The sequence below is a fragment of the Oncorhynchus nerka genome, linkage group LG18 (assembly GCF_034236695.1).
Source record: "Oncorhynchus nerka isolate Pitt River linkage group LG18, Oner_Uvic_2.0, whole genome shotgun sequence".
Taxonomy (NCBI): domain Eukaryota; kingdom Metazoa; phylum Chordata; class Actinopteri; order Salmoniformes; family Salmonidae; genus Oncorhynchus; species Oncorhynchus nerka.
The window spans coordinates 4,140,902-4,160,901 of NC_088413.1; the positions used below are offsets into that span (position 1 = coordinate 4,140,902).

General features: G+C 47.1%; 1 protein-coding gene across 1 annotated transcript in view; it reads left to right on the top strand.

Annotated features, from left to right (window-relative positions):
* The first annotated feature begins 8,417 nt into the window (after positions 1–8,417).
* Positions 8,418–20,000, top strand: part of LOC135561719 (integrator complex subunit 15-like) — a 157,485-nt gene continuing 145,902 nt past the window's right edge. The window contains exons 1-2 of the mRNA XM_065003454.1: positions 8,418–8,515; positions 17,035–17,101. Coding sequence (XP_064859526.1) covers positions 17,042–17,101 — 60 coding nt within the window. The 5' untranslated portion in view covers positions 8,418–8,515; positions 17,035–17,041. The remainder of the gene's footprint in view (positions 8,516–17,034; positions 17,102–20,000) is intronic.

The following is a 20,000-nucleotide window of genomic DNA, read 5'->3' on the forward strand; positions in this document are numbered from 1 at the left end:
TACATGTACTCTCTGTTTATTATCTATACATAGTCACTTCACCCCTACCTACATGTACTCTCTGTTTATTATCTATACATAGTCACTTCACCCCTACCTACATGTACTCTCTGTTTATTATCTATAGTCACTTCACCCCTACCTACATGTACTCTCTGTTTATTATCTATAGATAGTCACTTCACCCCTACCTACATGTACTCTCTGTTTATTATCTATACATAGTCACTTCACCCCTACCTACATGTACTCTCTGTTTATTATCTATAGTCACTTCACCCCTACCTACATGTACTCTCTGTTTATTATCTATAGTCACTTCACCCCTACCTACATGTACTCTCTGTTTATTATCTATAGTCACTTCACCCCTACCTACATGTACTCTCTGTTTATTATCTATAGTCACTTCACCCCTACCTACATGTACTCTCTGTTTATTATCTATAGTCACTTCACCCCTACCTACATGTACTCTCTGTTTATTATCTATAGTCACTTCACCCCTACCTACATGTACTCTCTGTTTATTATCTATAGTCACTTCACCCCTACCTACATGTACTCTCTGTTTATTATCTATAGTCACTTCACCCCTACCTACATGTACTCTCTGTTTATTATCTATAGTCACTTCACCCCTACCTACATGTACTCTCTGTTTATTATCTATACATAGTCACTTCACCCCTACCTACATGTACAAATTAATCAACTAACCTGTCGTCCTGCATATCAACTTGGAACCAGTACCCCCTGTATTTAGCCTCCACACTGATAACGGTACTGGTACCCCCTGTATATAGCCTCCACATTGACTCTGTACCGGTATCCCCTGTATATAGCCTCCACACTGACTCTGTACCGGTACCCCCTGTATATAACCTCCACATTGACTCTGTACTGGTACCCCCTGTATATAACCTCCACATTGACTCTGTACTGGTACCCCCTGTATATAGCCTCCACATTGACTCTGTACAGGTACCCCCTGTATATAGCCTCCACATTGACTCTGTACTGGTACCCCCTGTATATAGCCTCCACATTGACTCTGTACCGGTACCACCTGTATATAGCCTCCACATTGACTCTGTACAGGTACCCCCTGTATATAGCCTCCACATTGACTCTGTACCGGTACCCCATGTATATAGCCTCCACATTGACTCTGTACCGTAACCCCCTGTATATAGCCTCCACATTGACTCTGTACCGGTACCCCCTGTATATAGCCTCCACATTGACTCTGTACCGGTACCCCCTGTATATAGTCTCCACATTGACTCTGTACTGGTACCCCCTGTATATAGTCTCCACATTGACTCTGTACTGGTACCCCCTGTATATAGCCTCCACATTGACTCTGTACCGGTACCCCCTGTATATAGCCTCCACATTGACTCTGTACCGGTACTCCCTGTATATAGTCTCCACATTGACTCTGTACCGTAACCCCCTGTATATAGCCTCCACATTGACTCTGTACCGGTACCCCCTGTATATAGCCTCCACATTGACTCTGTACTGGTACCCCCTGTATATAGCCTCCACATTGACTCTGTACCGGTACCCCCTGTATATAGCCTCCACATTGACTCTGTACTGGTACCCCCTGTATATAGCCTCCACATTGACTCTGTACCAGTACCCCCTGTATATAGCCTCCACATTGACTCTGTACCGGTACCCCCTGTAAATAGCCTCCACATTGACTCTGTACCGGGACCCCTGTATATAGCCTCCACATTGACTCTGTACCGGTACCCCTGTATATAGCCTCCACATTGACTCTGTACCGGTACTCCCTGTATATAGCCTCCACACTGACTCTGTACCGGTACCCCCTGTATATAGCCTCCACATTGACTCTGTACCGGTACCCCCTGTATATAGCCTCCACATTGACTCTGTACCGGTACCCCCTGTATATAGCCTCCACACTGACTCGATACCGGTACCCCCTGTATATAGCCTCCACACTGACTCGGTACCGTAATACCCTGTATATAGCCTCCACATTGACTCTGTACCGGTACCCCCTCTATATAGCCTCCACATTGACTCTGTACCGGTACCCCCTGTATATAGCCTCTACATTGACTCTGTACAGGTACCCCCTGTATATAGCCTCCACATTGACTCTGTACCGGTACCCCCTGTATATAGCCTCCACATTGACTCTGTACCGTAATACCCTGTATATAGCCTCCACATTGACTCTGTACCGGTACCCCCTGTATATAGCCTCCACATTGACTCTGTACCGGTACGCCCTGTATATAGCCTCCACATTGACTCTGTACCGGTACCCCCTGTATATAGCCTCCACATTGACTCTGTACTGGTACACCCTGTATATAGCCTCCACACTGACTCGGTACCGGTACCCCCTGTATATAGCCTCCACATTGACTCTGTACCGGTACCCCCTGTATATAGCCTCCACATTGACTCTGTACTGGTACCCCCTGTATATAGCCTCCACATTGACTCTGTACCGGTGCCCCCTGTATATAGCCTCCACATTGACTCTGTACTAGTACCCCCTGTATATAGCCTCCACATTGACTCTGTACCGTAACACCCTGTATATAGCCTCCATATTGACTCTGTACCGGTACCCCCTGTATATAGCCTCCACATTGACTCTGTACCGGTACTCCCTGTATATAGTCTCCACATTGACTCTGTACCGGTACCCCCTGTAAAAAGCCTCCACATTGACTCTGTACCGGTACCCCCTGTATATAGCCTCCACATTGACTCTGTACCGGTACCCCTGTATATAGCCTCCACATTGACTCTGTACCGGTACCCCTGTATATAGCCTCCACATTGACTCTGTACCGGTACCCCCTGTATATAGCCTCCACATTGACTCTGTACTAGTACCCCCTGTATATAGCCTCCACATTGACTCTGTACCGGTACCCCTGTATATAGTCTCCACATTGACTCTGTACTGGTACCCCTGTATATAGTCTTCACATTGACTCTGTACCAGTACACCCTGTATATAGCCTCCACATTGACTCTGTACCGGTACCCCCTGTATATAGCCTCCACATTGACTCTGTACCGGTACCCCTGTATATAGCCTCCACATTGACTCTGTACCGGTACCCCTGTATATAGCCTCCACATTGACTCTGTACCGTACCCCTGTATATAGCCTCCACATTGACTCTGTACTAGTACCCCGGTATATAGCCTCCACATTGACTCTGTACCGGTACCCCTGTATATAGTCTCCACATTGACTCTGTACTGGTACCCCTGTATATAGTCTCCACATTGACTCTGTACCAGTACACCCTGTATATAGCCTCCACATTGACTCTGTACCGGTTCCCCTGTATATAGCCTCCACATTGACTCTGTACCGTACCCCCTGTATATAGCCTCCATATTGACTCTGTACTGGTACCCCTGTATATAGCCTCCACATTGACTCTGTACCGGTACCCCTGTATATAGCCTCCACATTGACTCTGTACCGGTACCCCCTGTATATAGCCTCCACACTGACTCGGTACCGTAATACCCTGTATATAGCCTCCACATTGACTCTGTACCGGTACCCCCTGTATATAGCCTCCACATTGACTCTGTACCGGTACCCCCTGTATATATCCTCCACATTGACTCTGTACCTGTACCCCCTGTATATAGCCTCCACATTGACTCTGTACCGGTACCCCCTGTATATAGCCTCCACATTGACTCTGTACCGGTACCCCTGTATATATCCTCCACATTGACTCTGTACCTGTACCCCCTGTATATAGCCTCCACATTGACTCTGTACCGGTACCCCTGTATATAGCCTCCACATTGACTCTGTACCGGTACCCCTGTATATATCCTCCACATTGACTCTGTACCTGTACCCCCCTGTATATAGCCTCCACATTGACTCTGTACCGGTACCCCCTGTATATAGCCTCCACATTGACTCTGTACCGGTACCCCCTGTATATATCCTCCACATTGACTCTGTACCTGTACCCCCCTGTATATAGCCTCCACATTGACTCTGTACCGGTACCCCCTGTATATAGCCTCCACATTGACTCTGTACTGGTACCCCCTGTATATAGTCTCCACATTGACTCTGTACCGGTACCCCCTGTGTATAGCCTCCACATTGACTCTGTACCAGTACCCCCTGTATATAGTCTCCACATTGACTCTGTACCAGTACCCCCTGTATATAGCCTCCACATTGACTCTGTACCAGTACCCCCTGTATATAGCCTCCACATTGACTCTGTACCGGTACCCCCTGTATATAGCCTCCACATTGACTCTGTACCGGTACCCCCTGTATATAGCCTCCACATTGACTCTGTACCGGTACCACCTGTATAATGCCTCCACATTGACTCTGTACCGGTACCACCTGTATAAAGCCTCCACACTGACTCTGTACCGGTACCCCCTGTATAAAGCCTCCACATTGACTCTGTACCGGTACCCCCTGTATATAGCCTCCACATTGACTCTGTACCGGTACCCCCTGTATATAGCCTCCACATTGACTCGGTACCGGTACCCCCTGTATACAGTCTCCACATTGACTCTGTACCGGTACCCCCTGTATATAGCCTCCACATTGACTCTGTACCGGTACCCCCTGTATATAGCCTCCACATTGACTCTGTACCGGTACCCCCTGTATATAGCCTCCACATTGACTCGGTACCGGTACCCCCCTGTATAAAGCCTCCACATTGACTCTGTACCGGTACCCCCTGTATATAGCCTCCACATTGACTCTGTACTGGTACCCCCTGTATATAGCCTCCACATTGACTCTGTACCGGTACCCCCTGTATATAGCCTCCACATTGACTCTGTACCGGTACCCCCTGTATATAGCCTCCACATTGACTCTGTACCGGTACCCCCTGTATATAGCCTCCACATTGACTCAGTACCGGTGCCCCCTTTATATAGCCTCCACATTGACTCTGTACCGGTACCCCCTGTATAAAGCCTCCACATTGACTCTGTACCAGTACCCCCTGTATATAGCCTCCACACTGACTCTGTACCGGTACCCCCTGTATATAGCCTCCACATTGACTCTGTACCAGTACCCCCTGTATATAGCCTCCACATTGACTCTGTACCGGTACCCCTGTATAAAGCCTCCACATTGACTCTGTACCGGTACCCCCTGTATATAGCCTCCACATTGACTCTGTACCGGTACCCCCTGTATATAGCCTCCACATTGACTCTGTACCGGTACCCCCTGTATATAGCCTCCACATTGACTCTGTACCGGTACCCCCTGTATATAGCCTCCATATTGACTCTATACCGTAACCCCCTGTATATAGCCTCCACATTGACTCTGTACCGGTACCCTCTGTATAAAGCCTCCACATTGACTCTGTACCGGTACCCCTGTATATAGCCTCCACATTGACTCTGTACCGGTACCCCCTGTATATAGCCTCCACATTGACTCAGTACCGGTGCCCCCTGTATATAGCCTCCACATTGACTCTGTACCGGTACCCCCTGTATATAGCCTCCACATTGACTCTGTACCGGTACCCCCTGTATATAGCCTCCATATTGGCTCTGTACCGTAACACCCTGTATATAGCCTCCATATTGACTCTGTACCGGTACCCCCTGTATATAGCCTCCACACTGACTCTGTACCGTAACACCCTGTATATAGCCTCCACACTGACTCTGTACCGTAACACCCTGTATATAGCCTCCACACTGACTCTGTACCGGTACCCCCTGTATATAGCCTCCACACTGACTCTGTACCGTAACACCCTGTATATAGCCTCCACACTGACTCTGTACCGGTACCCCCTGTATATAGCCTCCACACTGACTCTGTACCGTAACACCCTGTATATAGCCTCCACACTGACTCTGTACCGGTGCCCCCTGTATATAGCCTCCACACTGACTCTGTACCGGTACCCCCTGTATATAGCCTCCACACTGACTCTGTACCGTAACACCCTGTATATAGCCTCCACACTGACTCTGTACCGGTACCCCCTGTATATAGCCTCCACACTGACTCTGTACCGTAACACCCTGTATATAGCCTCCACATTGACTCTGTACCGTAATACCCTGTATATAGCCTCCACATTGACTCTGTACCTGTACCCCCTGTATATAGCCTCCACATTGACTCTGTACCGGTGCCCCCTGTATATAGCCTCCATATTGACTCTGTACCGGTACCCCCCTGTATATAGTCTCCACATTGACTCTGTACCGGTACCCCCTGTATATAGTCTCCACATTGACTCTGTACTGGTACCACCTGTATATAGTCTCCACATTGACTCTGTACCGGTACCCCCTGTATATAGCCTCCACATTGACTCTGTACCGGTACCCCCTGTATATAGCCTCCACATTGACTCTGTACCGGTACCCCCTGTATATAGCCTCCACATTGACTCTGTACCGGTACCCCCTATATATAGCCTCCACATTGACTCTGTACCGGTACCCCATGTATATAACCTCCACATTGACTCTGTACCGGTACCCCATGTATATAACCTCCACATTGACTCTGTACTGGTACCCCCTGTATAAAGCCTCCACATTGACTCTGTACTGGTACCCCCTGTATATAGTCTCCACATTGACTCTGTACCAGTACTCCCTGTATATAGCCTCCACATTTACTCTGTACTGGTACCCCCTGTATATAGCCTCCATATTGACTCTGTACCGGTACCCCCTGTATATAGCCTCCACATTTACTCTGTACTGGTACCCCCTGTATATAGCCTCCATATTGACTCGGTACCGGTACCCCCCTGTATAAAGCCTCCACATTGACTCTGTACCGGTACCCCCTGTATATAGCCTCCACATTGACTCTGTACTGGTACCCCCTGTATATAGCCTCCACATTGACTCTGTACCGGTACCCCCTGTATATAGCCTCCACATTGACTCTGTACCGGTACCCCCTGTATATAGCCTCCACATTGACTCTGTACCGGTACCCCCTGTATATAGCCTCCACATTGACTCTGTACCGGTACCCCCTGTAAAAAGCCTCCACATTGACTCTGTACCGGTACCCCCTGTATATAGCCTCCACATTGACTCTGTACCTGTACCCCCCTGTATATAGCCTCCACATTGACTCTGTACCTGTAACCCCTGTATATAGCCTCCACATTGACTCTGTACCGGTACCCCCTGTATATAGCCTCCACATTGACTCTGTACCGGTACCCCCTGTATATAGCCTCCACATTGACTCTGTACCGGTACCCCCTGTATATAGCCTCCACATTGACTCTGTACTGGTACCCCCTGTATATAGCCTCCACATTGACTCTGTACCGGGACCCCCTGTATATAGCCTCCACATTGACTCTGTACCGGTACCCCCTGTATATAGCCTCCACATTGACTCTGTACCGGTATCCCCTGTATATAGCCTCCACATTGACTCTGTACCGGTACCCTCTGTATATAGCCTCCACATTGACTCTGTACCGGTGCCCCCTGTATATAACCTCCACATTGACTCTGTACCGGTACCCCCTGTATATAACCTCCACATTGACTCTGTACCGGTGCCCCCTGTATATAGCCTCCCCATTGACTCTGTACCGGTACCCCCTGTATATAGCCTCCACATTGACTCTGTACCGGTACCCCCTGTATATAGCCTCCACATTGACTCTGTACTGGTACACCCTGTATATAGCCTCCACATTGACTCTGTACCGGTGCCCCCTGTATAAAGCCTCGTTATTGTTAGTTTATTGTTTTACTTTTTATAATTTTTTACTTTAGTTTATTTGGTAGATATTTTCTTACCTCTTCTTGAACTGTTGGTTAAGAGCTTGTATAGTCAGCATTTCACGGTAAAGTCTACTCTTGTTGTATTCGGCGCATGTGACAAATAAAGTTCAATTTGATTTATCTCCTTATTCCCCTCGTCTCCTCTCCTTATTCCCCTCGTCTCCTCTCCTTATTCCCCTCGTCTCCTCTCCTTATTCCCCTCGTCTCCTCTCCTTATTCCTCTCAACTGAGAGATAATTCCAAGCAAACAATACTCTCACCTAGGAGAGGAGATGAACAGAGAGGTGGAGAGAAATGTTCTCAAACTATTTGTGTGTATTCTTGTGAATTGTTAGATATTACACAACATCTGCTAAATATGTGTATGGACCAATACAATTTGAATTGATTTTTAGATAAACCCATATATCCATTTGGTTAAGCAGCCAGCAGCCCATTAGTTTCCACTCGAGGTCAAGTCAGTTAAATGTAGAACTATCTGTCATCATACTCAGTGTGTTTTCTGGTTCAGTACCAACTAACACAATCAAACGTTGAATGCTGATAAACCCCCATCAGAACAGAACCAAATGCGTTGTGACGGACGGGGCAGTTGTCCTCTGTTTGTACTTCATGGGTTTCCGTAGTTGAAAGTGTAAACAGTGGCGCATGCACCCTGTCGCTTTAAAATATCTTCTCTTTCAAGGTAAGAAAGCGTTTCTATATTAACTGCGTAACTCGCGTAGTTACACAAACCCGTTGTAATAGAGCAAACAACAGCAACCATAGCTAGTTAGTTTCTAGGATACAAACAAACCGACTATAACTCGCCTCTTTCCGTGGTTTGCTTGTTAAGCAGAGTATTGTAGTTTTGGGACACAACATGGAGTCTGTATATTGGTCTGTATATTGGTTGGGATGCCTTTTTGGCCGTTTTGGGATGACAGTAATGACTAGTTGTTTAGCGTACCTCCGTTATTTGGTGGTATGAGTGCCAAACATCTTCACATTTTTCAGCTTGAATAGCTGGTCCAAGTTGAATGGCGGCTTCCTGGGCATTAAGAAGGATCTGCATGTTCAACTTCTCCTGTACGGACAGATTCTGGTTCACTATACTGGATAGCTCCCCTGACTGATGACTGGCAGACACACTAGCTAGCTCCCCTGACTGATGACTGGCAGATACACTAGCTAGTTAGATAGCTCCCCTGACTGATGACTGGCAGATACACTAGATAGTTCCCCTGACTGATGACTGGCAGATACACTAGCTAGCTAGATAGTTCCCCTGACTGATGGCTGGCAGATACACTAGCTAGCTAGATAGTTCCCCTGACTGATGGCTGGCAGATACACTAGCTAGCTAGATAGCTCCCCTGAGTGATGACTGGCAAATACACTAGCTAGCTAGATAGCTCCCCTGAGTGATGACTGGCAGATACACTAGCTAGCTAGATAGCTCCCCTGAGTGATGACTGGCAGATACACTAGCTAGCTAGATAGCTCCCCTGACTGATGGCTGGCAGATACACTAGCTAGTTAACTAGTTCCACTGACTGATGGCTGGCAGATACACTAGCTAGTTAACTAGTTCCACTGACTGATGGCTGGCAGATACACTAGCTAGCTAGATAGCTCCCCTGACTGATGACTGGCAGATACACTAGATAGTTCCCCTGACTGATGACTGGCAGATACACTAGCTAGCTAGATAGTTCCCCTGACTGATGGCTGGCAGATACACTAGCTAGCTAGATAGTTCCCCTGACTGATGGCTGGCAGATACACTAGCTAGCTAGATAGCTCCCCTGAGTGATGACTGGCAAATACACTAGCTAGCTAGATAGCTCCCCTGAGTGATGACTGGCAGATACACTAGCTAGCTAGATAGCTCCCCTGAGTGATGACTGGCAGATACACTAGCTAGCTAGATAGCTCCCCTGAGTGATGACTGGCAGATACACTAGCTAGCTAGATAGCTCCCCTGAGTGATGACTGGCAGATACACTAGCTAGCTAGATAGCTCCCCTGAGTGATGACTGGCAGATACACTAGCTAGCTAGATAGCTCCCCTGAGTGATGACTGGCAGATACACTAGCTAGCTAGATAGTTCCCCTGACTGATGGCTGGCAGATAGCTCCCCTGAGTGATGGCTGGCAGATACACTAGCTAGTTAGCTAGTTCCCCTGACTGATGGCTGGCAGATACACCAGCTAGCTAGATAGCTCCCCTGAGTGATGGCTGGCAGATACACTAGCTAGCTAGATAGCTCCCCTGACTGATGGCTGGCAGATACACTAGCTAGCTAGATAGTTCCCCTGACTGATGGCTGGCAGATAGCTCCCCTGAGTGATGGCTGGCAGATACACTAGCTAGCTAGATAGTTCCCCTGACTGATGGCTGGCAGATACACTAGCTAGCTAAATAGCTCCCCTGACTGATGGCTGGCAGATACACTAGCTAGTTAACTAGTTCCACTGACTGATGGCTGGCAGATACACTAGCTAGCTAGATAGCTCCCCTGAGTGATGGCTGGCAGATACACTAGCTAGCTAGATAGTTCCCCTGACTGATGGATGGCAGATACACTAGCTAGTTAGCTAGTTCCCCTGACTGATGGCTGGCAGATACACTAGCTAGCTAGATAGCTCCCCTGAGTGATGACTGGCAGATACACTAGCTAGCTAGATAGCTCCCCTGAGTGATGGCTGGCAGATACACTAGCTAGCTAGATAGCTCCCCTGAGTGATGGCTGGCAGATACACTAGCTAGCTAGATAGCTCCCCTGAGTGATGGCTGGGAGATACACTAGCTAGCTAGATAGCTCCCCTGACTGATGGCTGGCAGATACACTAGCTAGCTAGATAGTTCCCCTGACTGATGGCTGGCAGATAGCTCCCCTGAGTGATGGCTGGCAGATACACTAGCTAGCTAGATAGTTCCCCTGACTGATGGCTGGCAGATACACTAGCTAGCTAGATAGCTCCCCTGAGTGATGGCTGGCAGATACACTAGCTAGCTCCCCTGAGTGATGGCTGGCAGATACACTAGCTAGCTAGATAGTTCCCCTGACTGATGGCTGGCAGATACACTAGCTAGTTAGCTAGTTCCCCTGACTGATGGCTGGCAGATAGCTCCCCTGAGTGATGACTGGCAGATACACTAGCTAGCTAGATAGCTCCCCTGAGTGATGGCTGGCAGATACACTAGCTAGTTAACTAGTTCCACTGACTGATGGCTGGCAGATACACTAGCTAGCTAGATAGCTCCCCTGAGTGATGGCTGGCAGATACACTAGCTAGCTAGATAGTTCCCTGACTGATGGATGGCAGATACACTAGCTAGTTAGCTAGTTCCCTGACTGATGGCTGGCAGATACACTAGCTAGCTAGATAGCTCCCTGAGTGATGACTGGCAGATACACTAGCTAGCTAGATAGCTCCCTGAGTGATGGCTGGCAGATACACTAGCTAGCTAGATAGCTCCCTGAGTGATGGCTGGCAGATACACTAGCTAGCTAGATAGCTCCCCTGAGTGATGGCTGGGAGATACACTAGCTAGCTAGATAGCTCCCCTGACTGATGGCTGGCAGATACACTAGCTAGCTAGATAGTTCCCCTGACTGATGGCTGGCAGATAGCTCCCCTGAGTGATGGCTGGCAGATACACTAGCTAGCTAGATAGTTCCCCTGACTGATGGCTGGCAGATACACTAGCTAGCTAGATAGCTCCCCTGAGTGATGGCTGGCAGATACACTAGCTAGCTCCCCTGAGTGATGGCTGGCAGATACACTAGCTAGCTAGATAGTTCCCCTGACTGATGGCTGGCAGATACACTAGCTAGTTAGCTAGTTCCCCTGACTGATGGCTGGCAGATAGCTCCCCTGAGTGATGACTGGCAGATACACTAGCTAGCTAGATAGCTCCCCTGAGTGATGGCTGGCAGATACACTAGCTAGCTCCCCTGAGTGATGGCTGGCAGATACACTAGCTAGCTCCCCTGAGTGATGACTGGCAGATACACTAGCTAGCTAGATAGCTCCCCTGACTGATGGCTGGCAGATACACTAGCTAGCTAGATAGCTCCCCTGACTGATGGCTGGCAGATACACTAGCTAGCTAGATAGTTCCCTTGACTGATGGCTGGCAGATAGCTCCCCTTAGTGATGGCTAGCAGATAGACTAGCTAGCTAGATAGCTCCCCTGAGTGATGGCTGGCAGATAGCTCCCCTTAGTGATGGCTGGCAGATAGCTTCCCTGAGTGATGGCTGGCAGATACACTAGCTAGCTAGCTAGCTCCCCTGAGTGATGGCTGGCAGATATACTAGCTAGCTCCCCTGAGTGATGGCTGGCAGATACACTAGCTAGCTAGATAGCTCCCCTGACTGATGGCTGGCAGATACACTAGCTAGTTAGCTAGTTCCCCTGACTGATGGCTGGCAGATACACTAGCTAGCTAGTTCCCTGACTGATGACTGGCAGATATACTAGCTAGCTAGATAGCTCCCCTGAGTAATGACTGGCAGATACACTAGCTAGTTAGCTAGCTCCCCTGAGTGATGACTGGCAGATACACTAGCTAGCTAGATAGCTCCCCTGAGTGATGGCTGGCAGATACACTAGCTAGCTAGATAGCTCCCCTGAGTGATGGCTGGCAGATACACTAGCTAGCTAGATAGTTCCCCTTAGTGATGGCTGGCAGATACACTAGCTAGCTAGATAGTTCCCCTTAGTGATGGCTGGCAGATACACTAGCTAGCTAGATAGTTCCCCTGACTGATGGCTGGCAGATAGCTCCCCTTAGTGATGGCTAGCAGATAGCTTCCCTGAGTGATGGCTGGCAGATACACTAGCTAGCTAGCTAGCTCCCCTGAGTGATGGCTGGCAGATATACTAGCTAGCTCCCCTGAGTGATTGCTGGCAGATACACTAGCTAGCTAGATAGCTCCCCTGAGTGATGGCTGGCAGATATACTAGCTAGCTCCCCTGAGTGATTGCTGGCAGATACACTAGCTAGCTAGATAGCTCCCCTGACTGATGGCTGGCAGATACACTAGCTAGTTAGCTAGTTCCCCTGACTGATGCCTGGCAGATACACTAGCTAGCTAGATAGCTCCCCTGAGTGATGGCTGGCAGATACACTAGCTAGCTAGATAGTTCCCCTGACTGATGGCTGGCAGATACACTAGCTAGTTAGCTAGTTCCCCTGACTGATGGCTGGCAGATATACTAGCTAGCTAGATAGCTCCCCTGAGTGATGACTGGCAGATACACTAGCTAGCTAGATAGCTCCCCTGAGTGATGGCTGGCAGATACACTAGCTAGCTAGATAGTTCCCCTGACTGATGGCTGGCAGATAGCTCCCCTGAGTGATGGCTGGCAGATACACTAGCTAGCTAGATAGTTCCCCTGGCTGATGGCTGGCAGATACACTAGCTAGCTAGATAGCTCCCTGAGTGATGACTGGCAGATACACTAGCTAGCTAGATAGCTCCCCTGAGTGATGGCTGGCAGATACACTAGCTAGCTAGCCTAGCTGGCAGATAGCTCCCTGACTGATGGCTGGCAGATAGCTCCCCTGAGTGATGGCTGGCAGATACACTAGCTAGCTCCCCTGAGTGATGGCTGGCAGATAGCTCCCCTGAGTGATGGCTGGCAGATAGCTCCCCTGAGTGATGGCTGGCAGATAGCTCCCCTGAGTGATGGCTGGCAGATAGCTCCCCTGAGTGATGGCTGGCAGATAGCTCCCCTGAGTGATGGCTGGCAGATAGCTCCCCTGAGTGATGGCTGGCAGATAGCTCCCCTGAGTGATGGCTGGCAGATAGCTCCCCTGAGTGATGGCTGGCAGATAGCTCCCCTGAGTGATGGCTGGCAGATAGCTCCCCTGAGTGATGGCTGGCAGATAGCTCCCCTGAGTGATGGCTGGCAGATACGCTAGCTAGCTAGCTAGCTCCCCTCAGTGATGGCTGGCAGATACGCTAGCTAGCTCCCCTGAGTGATGGCTGGCAGATACGTTAGCTAGCTCCCCTGAGTGATGGCTGGCAGATAGACTAGCTAGCTCCCCTGAGTGATGGCTGGCAGATACGCTAGCTAGCTAGCTAGCTCCCCTCAGTGATGGCTGGCAGATAGACTAGCTAGCTCCCCTGAGTGATGGCTGGCAGATAGACTAGCTAGCTAAGTGCAGCAAGTGAAGTTTTAAAACACTGTTCCATCGAGTTTATCAATGCTTTGCTATGTAAGATCTGATGATGAGTGTGTTGTGATGTTTCAGGGACCTGATGATGAGTGTGTTACTGTGTGTTCTGATGTCTCAGGGACCTGATGATGAGTGTGTTACTGTGTGTTCTGATGTTTCAGGGACCTGATGATGAGTGTGTTACTGTGTGTTCTGATGTTTCAGGGACCTGATGATGAGTGTGTTACTGTGTGTTCTGATGTCTCAGGGACCTGATGATGAGTGTGTTACTGTGTGTTCTGATGTCTCAGGGACCTGATGATGAGTGTGTTACTGTGTGTTCTGATGTCTCAGGGACCTGATGATGAGTGTGTTACTGTGTGTGCTGATGTCTCAGGGACCTGATGATGAGTGTGTTACTGTGTGTTCTGATGTTTCAGGGACCTGATGATGAGTGTGTTACTGTGTGTTCTGATGTCTCAGGGACCTGATGATGAGTGTGTTACTGTGTGTTCTGATGTCTCAGGGACCTGATGATGAGTGTGTTACTGTGTGTGCTGATGTCTCAGGGACCTGATGATGAGTGTGTTACTGTGTGTTCTGATGTTTCAGGGACATGATGATGAGTGTGTTACTGTGTGTTCTGATGTTTCAGGGACCTGACGGAGTGTGTTACTGTGTGTTCTGATGTTTCAGGGACCTGAGATGAGTGTGTTACTGTGTGTTCTGATGTTTCAGGGACCTGACGATGAGTGTGTTACTGTGTGTTCTGATGTTTCAGGGACCTGACGATGAGTGTGTTACTGTGTGTTCTGATGTTTCAGGGACCTGACGATGAGTGTGTTACTGTGTGTTCTGATGTTTCAGGGACCTGACGATGAGTGTGTTACTGTGTGTTCTGATGTTTCAGGGACCTGACGATGAGTGTGTTACTGTGTGTTCTGATGTTTCAGGGACCTGACGAGTGTGTTACTGTGTGTTCTGATGTTTCAGGGACCTGATGTTTACTGTGTGTTCTGATGTTTCAGCGACCTGACGATGAGTGTGTTACTGTGTGTTCTGATGTTTCAGGGACCTGATGATGAGTGTGTTACTGTGTGTTCTGATGTTTCAGGGACCTGATGATGAGTGTGTTACTGTGTGTTCTGATGTCTCAGGGACCTGATGATGAGTGTGTTACTGTGTGTTCTGATGTTTCAGGGACCTGATGATGAGTGTGTTACTGTGTGTTCTGATGTTTCAGGGACCTGATGATGATGTGTGTTACTGTGTGTTCTGATGTCTCAGGGACCTGATGATGAGTGTGTTACTGTGTGTTCTGATGTTTCAGGGACCTGATGATGAGTGTGTTACTGTGTGTTCTGATGTTTCAGGGACCTGATGATGAGTGTGTTACTGTGTGTTCTGATGTTTCAGGGACCTGATGATGAGTGTGTTACTGTGTGTTCTGATGTTTCAGGGACCTGATGATGAGTGTGTTACTGTGTGTTCTGATGTTTCAGGGACCTGATGATGAGTGTGTTACTGTGTGTTCTGATGTTTCAGGGACCTGACGATGAGTGTGTTACTGTGTGTTCTGATGTTTCAGCGACCTGACGATGAGTGTGTTACTGTGTGTTCTGATGTTTCAGGGACCTGATGATGAGTGTGTTACTGTGTGTTCTGATGTTTCAGGGACCTGATGATGAGTGTGTTACTGTGTGTTCTGATGATGATGATGAGTGTGTTACTGTGTGTTCTGATGTCTCAGGGACCTGATGATGAGTGTGTTACTGTGTGTTCTGATGTTTCAGGGACCTGATGATGAGTGTGTTACTGTGTGTTCTGATGTTTCAGGGACCTGATGATGATGTGTGTTACTGTGTGTTCTGATGTCTCAGGGACCTGATGATGAGTGTGTTACTGTGTGTTCTGATGTTTCAGGGACCTGATGATGAGTGTGTTACTGTGTGTTCTGATGTTTCAGGGACCTGATGATGAGTGTGTTACTGTGTGTTCTGATGTTTCAGGGACCTGATGATGAGTGTGTTACTGTGTGTTCTGATGTTTCAGGGACCTGATGATGAGTGTGTTACTGTGTGTTCTGATGTTTCAGGGACCTGATGATGAGTGTGATACTGTGTGTTCTGATGTCTCAGGGACCTGATGATGAGTGTGTTACTGTGTGTTCTGATGTTTCAGGGACCTGATGATGAGTGTGTTACTGTGTGTTCTGATGTTTCAGGGACCTGATGATGAGTGTGTTACTGTGTGTTCTGATGTCTCAGGGACCTGATGATGAGTGTGTTACTGTGTGTTCTGATGTCTCAGGGACCTGATGATGAGTGTGTTACTGTGTGTTCTGATGTCTCAGGGACCTGATGATGAGTGTGTTACTATGTGTGCTGATGTCTCAGGGACCTGATGATGAGTGTGTTACTGTGTGTTCTGATGTTTCAGGGACCTGATGATGAGTGTGTTACTGTGTGTTCTGATGTCTCAGGGACCTGATGATGAGTGTGTTACTGTGTGTTCTGATGTCTCAGGGACCTGATGATGAGTGTGTTACTGTGTGTGCTGATGTCTCAGGGACCTGATGATGAGTGTGTTACTGTGTGTTCTGATGTTTCAGGGACATGATGATGAGTGTGTTACTGTGTGTTCTGATGTTTCAGGGACCTGACGATGAGTGTGTTACTGTGTGTTCTGATGTTTCAGGGACCTGACGATGAGTGTGTTACTGTGTGTTCTGATGTTTCAGGGACCTGACGATGAGTGTGTTACTGTGTGTTCTGATGTTTCAGGGACCTGACGATGAGTGTGTTACTGTGTGTTCTGATGTTTCAGGGACCTGATGATGAGTGTGTTACTGTGTGTTCTGATGTCTCAGGGACCTGATGATGAGTGTGTTACTGTGTGTTCTGATGTTTCAGGGACCTGATGATGAGTGTGTTACTGTGTGTTCTGATGTTTCAGGGACCTGATGATGATGTGTGTTACTGTGTGTTCTGATGATGTGTGTTACTGTGTGTTCTGATGATGTGTGTTACTGTGTGTTCTGATGTTTCAGGGACCTGATGATGAGTGATATGCGTCAGTCGTTGCTACGTCGAGATGCGCTGAGCGCCGCTAAAGAGGTTCTGACCATGTCTGGATATTAATCAGTCTGCTAATGTGTTGTAATGATTCTAGGTTAGTTACAGGAAGCCCAGTTAGTGGTTATTAATGTGGTGTAATGATTCTAGGTTAGTTGGAGGAAGCCCAGTTAGTGGTTATTAATGTGGTGTAATGATTCTGGGTTAGCTACAGGAAGCCCAGTTAGTGGTTATTAATGTGGTGTAATGATTGTAGGTTAGTTGGAGGAAGCCCAGTTAGTGGTTATTAATGTGGTGTAATGATTCTAGGTTAGCTACAGGAAGCCCAGTTAGTGGTTATTAATGTGGTGTAATGATTGTAGGTTAGTTGGAGGAAGCCCAGTTAGTGGTTATTAATGTGGTGTAATGATTGTAGGTTAGCTACAGGAAGCCCAGTTAGTGGTTATTAATGTGGTGTAATGATTGTAGGTTAGCTACAGGAAGCCCAGTTAGTGGTTATTAATGTGGTGTAATGATTGTAGGTTAGTTGGAGGAAGCCCAGTTAGTGGTTATTAATGTGGTGTAATGATTGTAGGTTAGCTACAGGAAGCCCAGTTAGTGGTTATTAATGTGGTGTAATGATTGTAGGTTAGCTACAGGAAGCCCAGTTAGTGGTTATTAATGTGGTGTAATGATTGTAGGTTAGTTGGAGGAAGCCCAGTTAGTGGTTATTAATGTGGTGTAATGATTCTAGGTTAGCTACAGGAAGCCCAGTTAGTGGTTATTAATGTGGTGTAATGATTGTAGGTTAGCTACAGGAAGCCCAGTTAGTGGTTATTAATGTGTTGTAATGATTGTAGGTTAGCTACAGGAAGCCCAGTTAGTGGTTATTAATGTGGTGTAATGATTGGAGGTTAGTTGGAGGAAGCCCAGTTAGTGGTTATTAATGTGGTGTAATGATTGTAGGTTAGTTGGAGGAAGCCCAGTTAGTGGTTATTAATGTGGTGTAATGATTGTAGGTTAGCTGCAGGAAGCCCAGTTAGTGGTTATTAATGTGGTGTAATGATTGTAGGTTAGCTGCAGGAAGCCCAGTTAGTGGTTATTAATGTGGTGTAATGATTGTAGGTTAGCTACAGGAAGCCCAGTTAGTGGTTATTAATGTGGTGTAATGATTGTAGGTTAGTTACAGGAAGCCCAGTTAGTGGTTATTAATGTGGTGTAATGATTGTAGGTTAGCTGCAGGAAGCCCAGTTAGTGGTTATTAATGTGGTGTAATGATTGTAGGTTAGTTGGAGGAAGCCCAGTTAGTGGTTATTAATGTGGTGTAATGATTGTAGGTTAGCTACAGGAAGCCCAGTTAGTGGTTATTAATGTGGTGTAATGATTGTAGGTTAGTTGGAGGAAGCCCAGTTAGTGGTTATTAATGTGGTGTAATGATTGTAGGTTAGTTGGAGGAAGCCCAGTTAGTGGTTATTAATGTGGTGTAATGATTCTAGGTTAGCTGCAGGAAGCCCAGTTAGTGGTTATTAATGTGGTGTAATGATTGTAGGTTAGTTGGAGGAAGCCCAGTTAGTGGTTATTAATGTGGTGTAATGATTCTGGGTTAGCTACAGGAAGCCCAGTTAGTGGTTATTAATGTGTTGTAATGATTCTAGGTTAGTTGGAGGAAGCCCAGTTAGTGGTTATTAATGTGGTGTAATGATTCTGGGTTAGCTACAGGAAGCCCAGTTAGTGGTTATTAATGTGTTGTAATGATTGTAGGTTAGTTGGAGGAAGCCCAGTTAGTGGTTATTAATGTGGTGTAATGATTGTAGGTTAGTTACAGGAAGCCCAGTTAGTGGTTATTAATGTGGTGTAATGATTGTAGGTTAGTTGGAGGAAGCCCAGTTAGTGGTTATTAATGTGGTGTAATGATTGTAGGTTAGTTACAGGAAGCCCAGTTAGTGGTTATTAATGTGGTGTAATGATTCTAGGTTAGTTGGAGGAAGCCCAGTTAGTGGTTATTAATGTGGTGTAATGATTGTAGGTTAGCTACAGGAAGCCCAGTTAGTGGTTATTAATGTGGTGTAATGATTGTAGGTTAGTTGGAGGAAGCCCAGTTAGTGGTTATTAATGTGGTGTAATGATTCTAGGTTAGCTACAGGAAGCCCAGTTAGTGGTTATTAATGTGGTGTAATGATTCTAGGTTAGCTACAGGAAGCCCAGTTAGTGGTTATTAATGTGGTGTAATGATTGTAGGTTAGTTGGAGGAAGCCCAGTTAGTGGTTATTAATGTGGTGTAATGATTGTAGGTTAGTTGGAGGAAGCCCAGTTAGTGGTTATTAATGTGGTGTAATGATTGTAGGTTAGTTGGAGGAAGCCCAGTTAGTGGTTATTAATGTGGTGTAATGATTCTAGGTTAGCTACAGGAAGCCCAGTTAGTGGTTATTAATGTGGTGTAATGATTCTAGGTTAGCTACAGGAAGCCCAGTTAGTGGTTATTAATGTGGTGTAATGATTGTAGGTTAGTTGGAGGAAGCCCAGTTAGTGGTTATTAATGTGGTGTAATGATTGTAGGTTAGCTGCAGGAAGCCCAGTTAGTGGTTATTAATGTGTTGTAATGATTGTAGGTTAGTTGGAGGAAGCCCAGTTAGTGGTTATTAATGTGGTGTAATGATTGTAGGTTAGCTACAGGAAGCCCAGTTAGTGGTTATTAATGTGGTGTAATGATTGTAGGTTAGCTACAGGAAGCCCAGTTAGTGGTTATTAATGTGGTGTAATGATTGTAGGTTAGCTACAGGAAGCCCAGTTAGTGGTTATTAATGTGGTGTAATGATTGTAGGTTAGCTACAGGAAGCCCAGTTAGTGGTTATTAATGTGGTGTAATGATTCTGGGTTAGCTGCAGGAAGCCCAGTTAGTGGTTATTAATGTGGTGTAATGATTGTAGGTTAGCTACAGGAAGCCCAGTTAGTGGTTATTAAT